The sequence below is a fragment of the Nilaparvata lugens genome, chromosome X (assembly GCF_014356525.2).
Source record: "Nilaparvata lugens isolate BPH chromosome X, ASM1435652v1, whole genome shotgun sequence".
Taxonomy (NCBI): domain Eukaryota; kingdom Metazoa; phylum Arthropoda; class Insecta; order Hemiptera; family Delphacidae; genus Nilaparvata; species Nilaparvata lugens.
In genome coordinates, this window is record NC_052518.1 from 79,910,335 (window position 1) to 79,926,075 (window position 15,741).

General features: G+C 34.2%; 1 protein-coding gene across 2 annotated transcripts in view; it reads right to left on the minus strand.

The window, feature by feature from the left end:
* The window catches only part of LOC111051724 (kinesin-like protein KIF3B), a 64,078-nt gene that overhangs the window by 38,817 nt on the left and 9,520 nt on the right, over window positions 1-15,741 (minus strand). For both annotated transcript variants that reach the window (XM_039441682.1, XM_039441683.1), the window contains exons 3-8: window positions 14,730-14,815; window positions 13,753-13,851; window positions 12,215-12,339; window positions 11,285-11,420; window positions 8,820-8,969; window positions 8,350-8,512 (exon numbers count right to left, since the gene is read on the minus strand). In XM_039441682.1, coding sequence (XP_039297616.1) covers window positions 8,350-8,512; window positions 8,820-8,969; window positions 11,285-11,420; window positions 12,215-12,339; window positions 13,753-13,851; window positions 14,730-14,815 — 759 coding nt within the window. The remainder of the gene's footprint in view (window positions 1-8,349; window positions 8,513-8,819; window positions 8,970-11,284; window positions 11,421-12,214; window positions 12,340-13,752; window positions 13,852-14,729; window positions 14,816-15,741) is intronic.

Genomic DNA, 15,741 nt, shown 5'->3' on the forward strand with positions numbered 1-15,741 from the left:
AAAACAAAAGTATTGCTCCAGAGTAGACAGCATCGGAATAGACTCGGACAACGTATGGAATGTGGAGGGAAGCACTATGAAGTAGTTGACAATTTTACTTACCTAGGGAGTTGCATAACGGATACTAATGAGGAACAAGAAGTTCAAAAACGTATCACTGCAGCCAACCGCACATTTTTCTCCCTTATATGCATATTCAAAGCTAGGTATGTACACCGTGAATGCAAGATAAAACTATATAAAAGCATTATAAGGACAGTGGTGTGTTACAGAAGTGAGACATGGACAATGACAGCCAGAACAGCAGACCTGTTGAATGTATTTGAGAGAAAGATGCTGCGAATAATATATGGACCGGTGTGTGAAGCAGGACAGTGGCGTATCCGTACTAATGCAGAGTTAGCAACACTCTACAGAGAACCCCCACTATCGGCCCACATAAGATTGATGCGGCTCCGATGGGCAGGACATTTGCAACGGATGCCAGATATACGTGTGCCAAGGAAGGTATTCGTGGGACAGCCTGGAGGAAGGAGACCTGTTGGAAGACCAAGAGAGCGACGGGAGGATAGAGTGGCAAAGGACGCTAGGGAAATGCTACGTTTGAGGAGATAGAAAGGTGCAGCAATGGATAGAGATGGCTGGAGGCAAAGTTTAATTGAGGCCAAAGCCCGATTTGGGCTGTAGCGCCGTTGTCCTTCAAAACTGTAAAACCACCTACCATTTAATAATTCTATCTGAAACATGGATTTCGGAGGAACACGAGTTTTCTTTCAGCCTGAACGGGTACTCAGTTATAAATTCACCTGCTAAATTTAATAAATGTGATGGAGTGTGTGTATTTATCAAAGATAATCTAGATTCTGAAATTTTAAAAAATGATATTGCTTCCGCAAATTCTATTATCCTCGACATTCGTGTGCCACAGATGAAAGAAAACATCACACTTATAGCCGTGTATAGACCTCCATCATTATCAGCTGAACAATTTATTGAAGATATTAGCGTTTGCCTGGAGGAGTTCAAAAATTAAAAAAAAAACAAAAAAAAAAACATAATTCTGATAGGTGACATAAACATTTATATCAAGAATGAGTATTATGGTATGTTACATATGAATGGTTTAAAATTGTATATAAATAAACCAACAAGAGTGCAGAATGACTCAATATCAACCCTTGATCACATATTCCATAAAGATGAAACATCCATTATGAGGATGTAGTAGGTGTAACTTTCAAGACTATCATTACAGATCATTTTGCAACTGGTTTATTCTTGGGTACATCAGATCACAAACAAATCTCCACAGATTACAGAGAGTTCACTGATAATAGATTATTCAAAACTAATTACAAACCTACAGACCGAGTCTTGGCAGGATATATTAGATAGCAATAACATAGAAAACATAACACCAAAATTTATCGACAAATTAAATAATCACATCACAAATTCAAAGATAAAAATAAAACTGAATCACAGTCAAAAACCTTTGAAAAACTGGATTAGTGCAAGCCTAGTGAACTGTATAAGAACTAGAGATAAAATGTATAAACAATTGAAATTCTTCATGGGGTTCCCCAAGGATCCATATTGGGACCCCTACTTTTCATTATCATGATGAATGATGTTCCATCAGTGTTGGGTAACAGGTTGATTGCATATGCAGATGACACCACATTGTATGATGTCAATAAATCAGTGGAAAATCTGAATGTTAAAATGAGTCAGTCTCTGAATACCGTCTCAGCTTGGTTCGAGTCCAACTATCTCAAACTAAATGAGGATAAGACTCAAAGGATAATATTTGGCTTGAGAAATGTCACAGATCAGGCGAGAAGTGTTGGACTTCTGGGTTTCCATCTGGATTCGAAATTGACATGGAACCCACATATTGACTTCATATGTACAAAGCTGTCCAGAGTAATCTACCTACTTAGGCAGCTGATTCTGTGTGTACCTAAAAGCTATGTGAGGACTGCATACATCTCTTTCTTCCAAGGAATAGTGATGTATGGTTTGGAACACTGGGGTGCAGCCAGCGGCATTGATAGAGTTCTCTTACTGCAGAAGAGGGCCATCAGAATAATCACGGGCTCTGGCACAATTGATCATTGTCGCCCACTGTTTTGTGCAGAATCGGTCATGACAATCATCTGCCTCTACATCTTCATATCCCTTAAACAAATCAAGGGCAGCCTGGAATGTTTGAGCCTGAGGAGTGACTTTCATGACCACAACACACGAGGCAGAAGCCAACTCAACCTGCCCTTCACAAGGCTGTGTAGGATACAAAATAGCCCTGGTAGCCTCAGCATGAGGCTTTTCAACCGGCTGCCAGCATCAGTGAGGACTCTTACAAGACAGCAGTTCAACAAATGCACCCATGCATTCCTCGTGAAAACCCCTCTGTATTCAATAAGGGAGTTTTTTGATATCCCGAATGCTACCATCAACAAATTTTATTCATAAACTCTATGAGATACTGTTCTTTATACTTGTCTTTTTTGCACCAAAGACTTTTGCTTTTAATATAGGCTTTATCAATTTCTCCTTTGTTGATATATATGTTTTGTATGCTTGTTTTTTGACGAACCAGTTGCTACAATTAGCTTACAAGGTAATAAAGATCATTTATTCATGTATTGAAAAAACAACCTCTTAATCTCAACTTGAAATTGACATACACTAGATATAGAAACGTTTTGAGAAGCCTGATAAAGCAAGCCAAGCAGAATTATTTCAAAAACAAGATATCACAATGTAAAAAGAACAGCAAAAAACTTTGGAACTGTATAGATGAGCTATTGGACAAAAAAAAGAAAGCCATTGATCCCAGTACTTTGAATAGATATTTTGCAGAAGTTGGTAAATCGTCTGCCGAAAGAATAGAAAACTCTGATATTGATAATAGGCCTCACTTTCCAGATACAGTTGTCAGTTCACCACATTCATTTTTTGGTTCCCGACATATGAGTGTGAGGTAATAGAAACAATTTTTACGCTTAAAAATAACTCTTCGCCAGGTATTGATAATATCAGTAATATGTGTTTGAAAAATGTATCCAGTTACATTGCTAAACCATTGTCCTTCATAATAAATAAATGTTTTGAGCAGGGATACTTTCCAAAGGAATTCAAAATTGCTAGAGTTGTCCCACTCCACAAGGGCGGAAATGTAGGTGATCCATCCAACTACAGACCAATAAGCCTGCTCAGTAGCCTTTCCAAGATAATGGAGAAGATAATAAAGACAAGATTTGTGAATTACCTGAGTAAGTTTGATATTATTCATAAAAATCAATACGGCTTCCAAGCCGGCAAGAGTACCCAGGATGCCATATTGCACCTTGTAGACATAGTGACTGATAATTTTGCTAAAAATAAGAAAACTTTAACTGTCCTACTCGACCTGGCAAAAGCCTCTGACACTATTCCACACGTGACACTGCTAAAAAAACTAGAGAATATTGGGATACGTGGCAAGGCATTGGATTTGTTCAAACATCATCTTAAAGACAGAACGCAAATCATTTCAATAGGAAACAAGTCTGATCAAATAAATTTATTAAAATATGGCGTACCGCAGGGAACTGTACTTTCTCCAGTGTTATTTCTTGTTTATATGAACGATATACTCAAACTCAACACACAAGATAGAAAGATAATTTCATTTGCGGATGATACTATCATGACTTTGACAGGCTCTACATGGGAAGAAGTGAGAGATCTTGCATTGGAAGGGTTAGAACAGTGGTTGCCAAACAGTCGATCGTGAGCTACCGGTAGCTCGTGGTGTAGTTTTTGGTAGCTCACAGAAATGCTTGGGTTGTCAACCATGCATTGAGAAACATGGCTACAAAATTTCGCATTTCTCACAGATATAACTGAGAAGTTGAATGATTCAAATTTGCAGCTTCAAGGGGAAGATAAGGACATCGGTGGAATGATTTGAACTGTAAAATCGTTTTCCAAGGAGCTTGAGATGTGGGAAAAGAATGTCGTCAGTTTGATCAATGATTTCAAGATTTTAAAAGCATATCGAATATGGTACAATTCGTCAACTCTCCTTTTGTAGAGATCGATGCAGAAGATTTTGCAGCATATGTGTTGTAAAACATTTTGGTGGAGATCAGGCTTCAGTTGAAATGGAATTTGTGGATTTTTAAAATGATCTTGTTTCTCGGATCACTTTCTACAACTGGAAATATTTGGCCTCAAGTCCCCAAAGAAAAATATCCAATTATTATTGAAGTTGCATTGAGGTTGAAAGCTATGCTCAGCTCTACCTACTTGTGTGAATCATCTTTTTCAAGTATGTAATTCATAAAAAATCGATATAGGAACATTTGTTGGACAACTGAATCAGAAAGGCGGCTACAACGTTCACTCCAAACATCAAGAAAATACTTGATGGCCAAAAAGAGTTCCACTGCCCTCATTGAAATGTTCATTTCAACTTTTGTTATACTTTTTGCTATGAGATAAGTAGATTTCAACACTAGAAATGTATTTTTATAGGCAATAAAAGATACTTTCTTTATTCTAATATTCGTTGGTAGCTCACTAGAAGATTTATAAATGCTATTCTAGCTCACAGGCTCATAAGTTTGGCGACCACTGGGTTAGAGTCTGTTAAGTCATGGTTAGGGTACGTTTATGTCGGAGCTGCGATTAGAGATAAAAGCTGCGATTCTAGCAACGCGTAGATAATACCAACGTGCTTTCTAATAGGCCTGTTTATGTCTGAGCTGCGATGAAAATCGATCTTGGGTCCTGACCATCGATAATGGCTCGGTTCATTCTCGAAGCTAGTATCGAGGCTAGTATCGAGGCAAGTATCGAGTTGTAGAATACAAAGTACAAACATGGACCAATATTTTTTCATGATTTGGGTTGATTTATATGTGGAGTTTCGTAAGCAAGTGACATTTTCTTTACTTTATTAAACTATTTCTTATTCAATTACAAAATTCTATCTTATTGTCAATGATAATAATGGAGCATAATATAGACCTTGATGTATGCATTTCAAGAATAAATTCAATTGTTTCTATTTCATCAAAGAATATAACTTTTATGTATAAACCTAATTACCTTAATGTTAGCATTAATCGCTCCGCTGCCATGATAGGACTTATGTGATAATTATTCCAGTCCTTTTGGAGATTATTGGAAACTCTCGTCAAAATGTAGTCGAAAGTTTCTATTTCCATTCTCATATAGTTAAAAAAAAATTTGGATGTGTCTTAAATCTTTATACAAATGATGATACTCCCCAAATACATCCCTCTCCACATTGATAGGATGTGCATAATATTCACGTTCTCTACAACCTAGTAAGTAATGCTTTACTGTATTCGATGCAAAAATAAAATCTTCATCAGAATCACTCATTATAGCATACACAAATTGGTTTTTCAAAACATGAACTCACGAATCAAGCTTTAAGCACGACTGTCGGCATGAACAGTCGATAGAAGCTGAGCGCTACTCCCTACTAGCATCTCTTCTCTCATCGTTGCTAGGATCGTTTATCACAGCTCCGACATAAACGTACCCTTAGATATGCACAAGCTTACTTTGAATCATAAAAAGAGTTCATCTATTGTTTTTCCCCAAATGCTGGATCCAGACCAATAAATTTAAGTTTGAAAATCTATGATTTGTCATGTCGTTTGCCTGCGCTTGCCCCTTGCCAGTGCCCTGTACTTGAGGAGGTGGATCATGCCAGGTATTTAGGTGCTATAATTGATTCTCATCTAAGGTGGAACTACCATATTGATGACAAATGTAAGAAATTGAAGTATCTAATTTTCATATTTTATAAGATTAATTTGTTAAATGACATAGATATAGCTAAATTGATCTATGTGGCATATGCGCAGTCTATCTTGCAATATGGGATACTGGCCTGGGGGGGAGCGGCCAGCTGTCATATAAACAAAATTTTGTGGTGCAGAAACACATAATAAGAGCATCCCTGGGTGAACTTAGACGCTATCCAAGTAATGAACTTTTTAGAGAATTGGGAGTGCTCACTGTTAAGGAGTTGTATTGTAAAAGTTTGATCCAATTTGTGCATAAATGTAATTTGAGAGAAACACCATACAACCTAAGAACAATGACCGTAAACCAGATTAGGATGGATCTAAATGTAACAATTCAAATACAAAATTGATAAAGTTATGCTCCTGATTCCAGCGAGGATCGTAGAAATCAGCTGGAAAAAATATTATTTTACAGAACTAGATCACTGGTTGAGGGAAAATGGTGATATACTGGAGACTTTTTGATGACCTTAAATAATAGTTGTTTATCCCAAAACCGAAATAATAACACCAAAAAACATAATAATAATAATAGTAATAAAAATAATCAGAACGAATCGAAATTGTTATAATCTAACTAAATAGTAATAATAAAACATAAAAAACTAATAGTATCAATCAAAACAGAAATAATCTCACAAAATAAAACATAATAGTAATAAAATTACTGTACCTGGAGCAATTTTTCAATAGGTTTCTTTTTTTTATTCATATTTTGGTCGTGCTCCATTTGTTTGTCGGAATTATTGACACTATTGATTGTTATTTAATTAATATAACAATTGTCATTAAAGGGGTGTTTTTGATATTGGAATTGTTTATATTATCAAGTGATTTTATTAAATATATTTAGAGGATGTTAATGTAATGTTGATTTTTTTGTTTCGTATTCAGTTTTTTTACTTTCTGATTGAATGTTAGGCTAAGTGAATTTTTCGAGAGGATTGTCCATGTAATACTGTTTTTTTTTGCTTTTTCTACTTTTGTTTTAGTTTTCATATTTCTTATTAAATTTCTAGTAAATATTGTATTTTAGTTTTATGAAATAGCACAACTCGCATCCGCGCTCAGATTCTTTCTTTTCGGATGCAAATTTTTCCATAAAATTGTAATTTATATTTATGTTTGTGAAATGTATTTTGAATGGAAATAAAATTTGATTTGATTGATTGAGTCCCTTACATTTGTTACATTGAACTTTAGTAGTTATAAATGATATGGCAAGTCAAAAAGCAACTCGAACTTTATTGTTAGTTGGAACTGGATCAGTATGCATGTGCGAGCAATATTTTGATCGCAACCCGCCAAGAGCCTCGATTGCAGGGCTTTCCATGCATGGTCTCCATGCTCTCCTGACCAAACACCATGCAATTTTATGCTACAATATTAATGAAAACACATCAACGTTTTTAAAGAACTTGGCTATAGCCTTAGTGTGTGCCTTGTAACACATGGTATTAAAATTGAACGTTTTCAAGGTTCTTGATAAAACGGTTTGATTTGCTTTTCCAATTGACAAATAATAATTAAATTTAAGATTAATGTAACAAATACAGGATGTTTATCAATGAATATAGGAGTTTCAACTCTTTACAATTTTCACTTTATTCAATTCACGCATGTTTTCATTTCTGCGACCTCAGCCGATGTCAGAGAAATACGACATTCAGTTCTTGTGAGAGTGCTTACACATTACAGCCTGCCAAGTGTGAGCACTTCCATAAGAATAAGTGGTATTCTTCCTCGGTTGTCGGTCTTTATTGTCGCATAAGGGAAAACGAAACATACCTTTATGGCCAATCAAGCCCTCAGTTAAAGTGACGATCAACTAACACTAGTGGTTGCGGAGGGAATATTGCACACACATGAGCTCTGGTGCCATAAAACAAAACTGTTCGATAAGATTTTTCATTTGAAATATAATAATTTATTGATAACTGTAAGTTTCATTCAACAAATACAGTATTATAGAGTTGGAACCCCAATATTTATTTTTAAAAAACTTTTATTATAAAGTTCAAATCCCATGATTCATTCATAAAAAATCTTAATTTTTGACCCTCATCTTTCAGGGAAATTTTGAAAAAAAAAAATGAAGATCGTATTATATGATTTTATAAAATATTGAGGTCAACGTTTTTACAGAACTTACCTATAGTCTTAATGTGTGCCAAGTAACACAAATATGAAGATTGAAACAATCAAAATAGCATTGTATGATTTTATAAAATATTGAGGTCGGAGACTAAAAACTTCATCTTGGAGGTTTAACTCCGATTTTTATCTATGAATTTGATTCATAAGTTTGATTGAAATGATTAGAATTGTTTGTTTTCACTGTAATTAAAATAAGATCCTCGAATAAAACTGAATTAAATATGAATCATTGTTTATTCATGTTACAATAAAAAAATCACATTTACACAATAGAATTTGAGTATCACAGTTTTTTTAGAAATTAAAAGGTTACAAAAACATGAAATCTATAAATTCATAAATTTTAAAATTAACATACCCCTGCTTTACTTTTGGACTGACGCTCACTTCCAGCAAGATCAACTAGATTCAATTTTCCCACTCTCACTTGACTTTTAAATCCAGAAATTGTCTCACTCATTTCGATAGTTATTATGAATATGGCGTGAGATCTTGAAGAATGTAGATTCATATCAGTAGCCCTGAAGGATAAAGACACAAAATCATACTCCAATTAGTTTTTAAATAACATAAAACAAACACCTTTATGGTTCAACAAAAGTCAATCAGTATTCAAAACAGCACCGATTTTGAAAATGAAAAATTGAATAGGGGTTCTTACCCTTGGAACACACCGAGAAACACATTGATAAAATAAGAGGGGTCTATTAGTTTAATAAATTGTATGTAATACATTCGCTGAAAGTGATTCCATATTATAATAACATTACACATGTATTATAAAGTTTTAGTTTGATATTTAGTTGAATGATCAACAGAAATACATACCCAACTGTACGATTCTGGTTTCCAACTGCCATCACATGTTCGATTTCCTTTATGCTTTTGCAAACATATGAATGAAGGTTTTTAACATAGATAACACCGGAATCGTTCATTCTCAAGTCACATTGTTTCTTGGTTTTCTCCAGCAAATCTCTGGAATACACAACAATGTTATGGATTATGGTGAATTTTAAATTAAAAAGCCGGCTGATTCAGAAAGGACTTTACAACTTTGAAAATCCATATAAATCTTACTGAACAAGGTCCACAGCTGGTTTTGGTGTTGTTTTAAAGGTAAACACTTCAAGTTTTGACTCGCGTAGTCCGCTAGTGCCGCACAAGCACTAGCGGCAGTTACGTCAAAGATGGCTGCCTTCTCTGGATCCGAGCATGCTAGCTGTGTGTTTTGGTTTGAAAAACGGCATAGTGTACCTGGATATGTTGCAACAATTTTTAATACCACAGATCGATGAGGATGACCGAGAACGAAATGTTTTCTTTATGCAAAGATAGGGCACCACCACACTATCTGACTGACGCCCGGGATTTTCCAAATCAGTGGATTGGCCGTAATGCGCCAATTCCATGGCCCCCTCGTTCCCCAGACTAACACCGCTGGATTTTCTCTTGTGGGGTTTCATAAAAGATATGGTGTATGTACCTCCTTTGCCAGCCACTCTACCTGAACTTAGAGCAAGGATTTGCGCAGCTGTTGAGCAAGTTACACCTGAAATGCTAGTGCGAGTCTGGGAAGAAATCGACTTTCGATGGGATGTCTGCAGGATAACCAACGGAAGTCACTTAGAAATTCTTAAGTTTAAGGTAAAAAACTTGAAGTGTTTACCTTTGAGACAACACCAAAACCAGCTGTGAACCTTGTTTAATAAGATTTATATGAATTTTCAAAGTTGTAAAGTCCTTTTTGAATCAGCCGGTACATACAAAAGCAGTAAATAAATGCATGAGATTAAGCAATGTAGTTGGGGTGTTCCTTTTATTCTATTGATGCATAGATATATCTATGGTTTATTATGGTTTATTATAAAAATGAATTTGGATTTGTTAAGTTGGTGTCTATCTATGTCTTGTGTGTATCCTCTTCCCATCATATATTATTGTATTTATTTTTTAATCATAATTAGAACTAAGTTTATTATTAGCAACTTTTTTATGTATAATATAATAATATGTATATGTTTTGTGAATATACTCCTCTGGATGCAAGTCATTGGCAATCAGAGAAATTATTATTATTTCATATTAACGAGGGTCATCCTTTTTTCAACCTCCGATTGGTCACAATTTCGACAATAGTCGAATTGATATAAAAGAATAATTTGTTCACTAAAAGTTACTTGCACTTATGATTAATCTTCAACATGATTGAGGTGAAGATTGAGACGTTTGTCATACCAGTAAACCAGCCTACCAAAACTCTGTTCATAAAATGTTGCCGCCAATTGAGTTTAATTGGACTATGGCGTAGTTTTGGAGCTCCTTGTTAGTTTGGAAGCTCTGCCTTCAAAGTAATGTCTTGAGTTTGAGGAAAAGGTATGAGTTACTAGTGGCCAAGTCAGGTTTGTATGATGGGTGATCGTAATTATCCCATTTGATTTGTTAGAGAAGCCTTTTGGTTGCACCAGCACAGTGAGGCTGAGTTGTCATGGATCACAACGATTCCAGAACTCATTTCAACTGATGTCTCAAAATTTCCGACCATTCACGCATATACGCACGCATAAACGTGACTCATTATTTGGTAGACTCCTGATGAACTTTTGCATTTTCTTTCTAAAAACTAAAACACTAAGAAAGTCACACTTGGCGGCAGACTCAATAAAGGCGGCCATGTTTCGGGATCTATAACTCGACAATTGACGATCTGGCCGCACCGTTCTCACGGCGATTCTGTCTGTGTCTTATGATATGTGATCGGATGTTGACAAAAATTACCCTCATAGAGATGATATTATGTTCAGTTACGTATGCTTTTATTAATACATTTTTTATCAATGGATTGTGAAATAAATTTGATTTGAAACGAGTCAATGATATCATATATCAATGATAAGAAATTCAATGATATGCATATATAAGATTTGGGGATGAAAAAAAAATGGAAAATTTGCAAAAAAATAATATTCATAGAGTAAAGAATGTACTAAAATGTGAATTTAGATTTTAGACCGTAACAATCACCTGCAATAGTTTTTGCTGTTGATATGAAAAAGGGATTAAACATCATACGTTTTTTCCTAATAAGAAATTCCAATGCTTAGAAGAGTTCACATTTATTTGAGGCGAACAAATTTCCTAGACAAAATATGTTTTCAGCATCAAGATTCAACAATAAAAACTATAGAGGCCTACCAGTGAATCTTACAAATGCCTTCCTGAATTGGAAAAATTAAATCCATGGATCTGAGATAATAGAAATAATGTATTTTTTTCTAATGACAAGGACTCACCTAATTTCTTCTTGATAGATTTCCAAATATGAAACTCGAACAAGATATTCCATGTTAGTTGACGCAGAAATATGGTCGAAAATATGCTCAAATGACCTAAATATCATTCCTCTGGTTGCAGATTGAGAGTAATCTCCTACAAACACAACAAAGAATAATTTTCATGGGATTTCTTGATTTAAGTTATCGATATTTGTAATCAATTTGTTACAGTGTAGAATATATTGAATAATAGAAATATGAGCCATCAATTATTATTTTAAAGATTAATTTTATTTGATTTCTTTACATTGAGTTTTGAATTTGATTTCATAATAGATATTAGAAGCTATGAACTAATGAGATAATTTAATAACTTATCTTTTAATTAATTAGAACTTATTTTAGAACTTAAACTTTGAGATTAGAACTTATAAATTATGATACAGTTTTGCCTACATTAACAATGTAGTTCAGGAACCACTGACTTGATTCAATTAGTAGATTGTTTTCAGTTTCTGGTCAAAAAATAGACCAGAAATAGTACAATGAATTCTTTGGTGGGCAGGCCTTAAGACTGCAGCCCAAACTATTGCGCCCAAGTGCCCATTTCAAAAGTCACGAGTCACCTAGAAAATTTCAACAGACTTTTCTAGCAAAAGTCACCTGCCTTTTTTTATTGCAACGTCATAATCTCTTCTTCTTGTGATCTGTGATTTTTTAAAATTATCAGTAACCTGTTATTTTCTACAATATTCGGATGATTTTTTTTATAACCGATTGTTGATTATTTTGAGTAGTGAAAACTGAGAAAAATTCTTTGACAAGAAAATAATGTAATTTCCTCATTGAATGCGAATTACTATCAAAGGATAGATAAGAAGATTGGCAAAAGTTTATTACAAAGATTTTACAGTTGAAACGAGCACCATTATATTACAATATGATTACCTTCCATGGTGAACGTTTTCCCGGACCCAGTCTGGCCATAAGCAAATATGGTTCCATTAAACCCGGATAAAACAGCATCTACTACCGGGGAAACAGCCTCAGCATATAGCAGCTCCTGAGAAGCACTGAAAAAGAAGACACATCAGAATAACGCAATCAAATAAAATTAACTATGACGTGAACATATGGCAAGAGGCAATAGTAATAATTTCTCAAGCTCTATTCACGTGTTAGCAGGTTAGCGGCCATAAATAAATTTATTGGTGGACGATTATGCCATACTTTGATCAAACTTGATGACCTACCATCTATCAGAAATCATAAACAACTGTAAGGTGTTTTTTTGGCGAAAAATGTCAGGTTTAAACGTTCAATTATTATTTTCTTTCGAATGCGTGGTTTCTTGGAATTTTATATCAACCTTCGAAATCAGAAATGATCACTTTGGAAGTTTTTTGGTGTTTTAGTAAAAACTTTGAGGAATTGAGATTAATACTGGGTTATGGTTTATTTCCCAAAATCAGAAAAAAGAGCTGGACTTAGTTTATTTCTTATTTTCATTTATGCTAATAATTTTGATAAATGAATGACGACTCCTAAAAAGACAATATTCATACATAGTAGAAAAAGATTTTTCATAATTTCTCTCAGAAATCGTAACGACCTGCTCAATAGGTTTTTACAATTTTCTCTTTTCCACAACTACAAATGTGTATTATTTATAAATTCCAAATCTACTTGTTTAATCGCATGAAAAAGAAGAAAACAAGAAATCCAACAAGAATGTACTTGATTCACTCAACATAAATAAATAATATCAATTATAATCAAACTATAAATTAATATCCATAACTATAGTGAGGTCCACGTTATAATAGCAATGGAAAAAGATACAAGTACAACTTTGCCGTCTGTCTTGACAATGCCTTCTATGGAGGGTGTCTGATACCGGTTTATTGATGTAATATTAACTGTTCATTCTCGTTTAAAATAATAAATTATATTTTATCAAGCAAGAAATTATATCTTTCATTGATTTCATAATGAATTTTCATAATCAACATTAATTATTTTGTTAATTAATTATATTTCTACATTGTTAAAAAACGATCAGGCAACAGAGCAAAGCGAGAAAGAGATAGCACTATCCGCTTTGTTGAATGATGGACAAGTATAGAAATACAATTGCTAATCAAACACTGCCATTATAACGTGGACCTCACTATATACTATAATCAAAAAAACCTTTTTTAAATTGAAATTCAAAAATTTAAAGTATTATTTTGGAGATATATTTTTTAGAAATCTTGATTAACATTCATAACTATATTGTAATCAAGCAAACTAATATAAAAATGACTATGTAAATGATTATGTAAAATTAAATCAGCTAGATTCCGATTAAATACACGTTTGAGTATGCAAAAATTTGATCATGCAACTTCTCCGCGAAGACTGTTACTGATTTCAATGGTGAAGAGTTATCATAAATGAAATTAATAAGATTTGAGAAAATATTTCATTCACACTAATTTCACCTGCTATCATAGACTGCGTTGAAGGCGAATTCCTTTCCAATGCTGTCATTGTCTTTTGGATTGAATATCGTGAGCGTCTCATTTGAGAAATCAACAATGCTGAAATAATATAGAGTGACTTTAGAGACTTGCAATTTATTTATTCAGTGAATGCTCACACAATAAGAAGTAGCAAAATATTAAGACCAAATGTACAAAATAGAATAGTGGAACACTTTAAACTGTAATGCTTTACACTATAAATTAGATAAACCTATTAAAAAATAAAACCTCACTTGATTATTGACATGTTCCAATTTCCTAAATGTTATTCCGGACACTTCGGAATTAAGATAATTCTCAAATATTTTCAAAATAATTACTCTGTTACATTACAGCTTAACAAACATCACATTACTTGAAACTTTAGTCAAGAATTATTTTGCAAATTCTATCAAGATATCATGACTGATGAACGGAATTACATTTCAATATTCTTCACACTGTTTATTCTGTGTGTTTTATCTGTCACACGGGATTATTTTACAAATTCTAACAACTACTGATGGACAGAATTACATTTTAATATAATTTACACTGTGATTGTTTCAAAATTCTTACCTTCCAAATAATAAGACTTTTAAAATTATTATTCGTTACAGCTTCAAGGATGTTAAAACTATGAAGAGAATGAACGAATTAATCAATCCTGATGAAAAAATAAAATTGCCATCATGTTGACACTGAGGTAACTTACTTTTCATGACAGGTAAAGAAAACGTGAACAGCTCAAGTGGTATGGGCAATATTTCATTAAATTAGGCGTTAAGGTTGAAGGTGTGAACATACCTACCAGCTGTTCCCGTTATACAAGCTTTCTACATTTATTGGAAAAATATCTCATTGTGAACAATATAGGAATGTCTTTAATCAGTCAAGATTTTTTCGGGGTGATAAGAGTTTAATCTTTTGAAATGAGAAAAATGATATCTCCTTACCTGGTATGGCCATCTGAAATTTCTTTGTGGCTCATTGGCCGACATCTCACCACTACACGAAAACTGTTGCTTGCCGGACAATTTGCCTGAAATTAAATAAATTTCAAGTTCAAGGCTAACCTTGTTTTATTTCCTGAAGATGATGACCACATGAGTTGCAGCCTTGTGCGTGGGCAGCGCGAGCACGAAGCCAATCGCAACCCAATTATTGCTTCATCTATTAACTTTGAACTGTTTTATGCTTCTGAATTGTTATGTTTTGTTTTATTCGACTTTCAATTTTCTGCAAAATTAACTTAAATTTTGACTTCAACTTTCGTTCTCTGTAAACAGTATTATCTTTTAAATTTCTTATCTTTGTACCGCAATGGCCGCAGATAATAATTCTAATTTATATTATTGAGCAACTCTTACCTCTACATTATGAAATGCATACTTAGAATAAGCGTAAACTGTCTTTGAAAAATTGCTGCTGGTATAATTCTGAAACCATGATTGTATTTAACTGTTGTATTATTCAATAGCCATAGAGGCATCACACTTCTCAATGTTCCAGGGAAGATCTACTCTCGTATATTGCAGAATCGGCTACAGGAACAAGTGGAACATCAACTGGATGAAGCACAATGTGGGTTCCGACCTCAAAGAAGTACACAGGATTTGATCTTCACGCTCAGACAAGCTATAGAGAAAAACTTGGAGTATGGGAATGAGATGTACCTAACATTCATAGACTTGGTCAAAGCATTCGATATGGTACCATGGGCTGGTTTGTGGGAGGAACTAGGAGGCAGAGAGGTATCAAGGAATCTCATAGAAGGCATAAAAAGTTACTATAAAAATTGCAGAGGTTGTGTAAGGTTGGAAACTTAGTGTCAGGGGAATTCAGGATGAATTCAGGCTTGAGACAGGGGGGTGTGCTCTCTCCCTATCTGTTCAATGTGCTGTTAGATGGGGTTATGCAGACCTTCAACCAGAGGCAAAGGAAGTTTTTTGTGGGTAATTGGCGAAT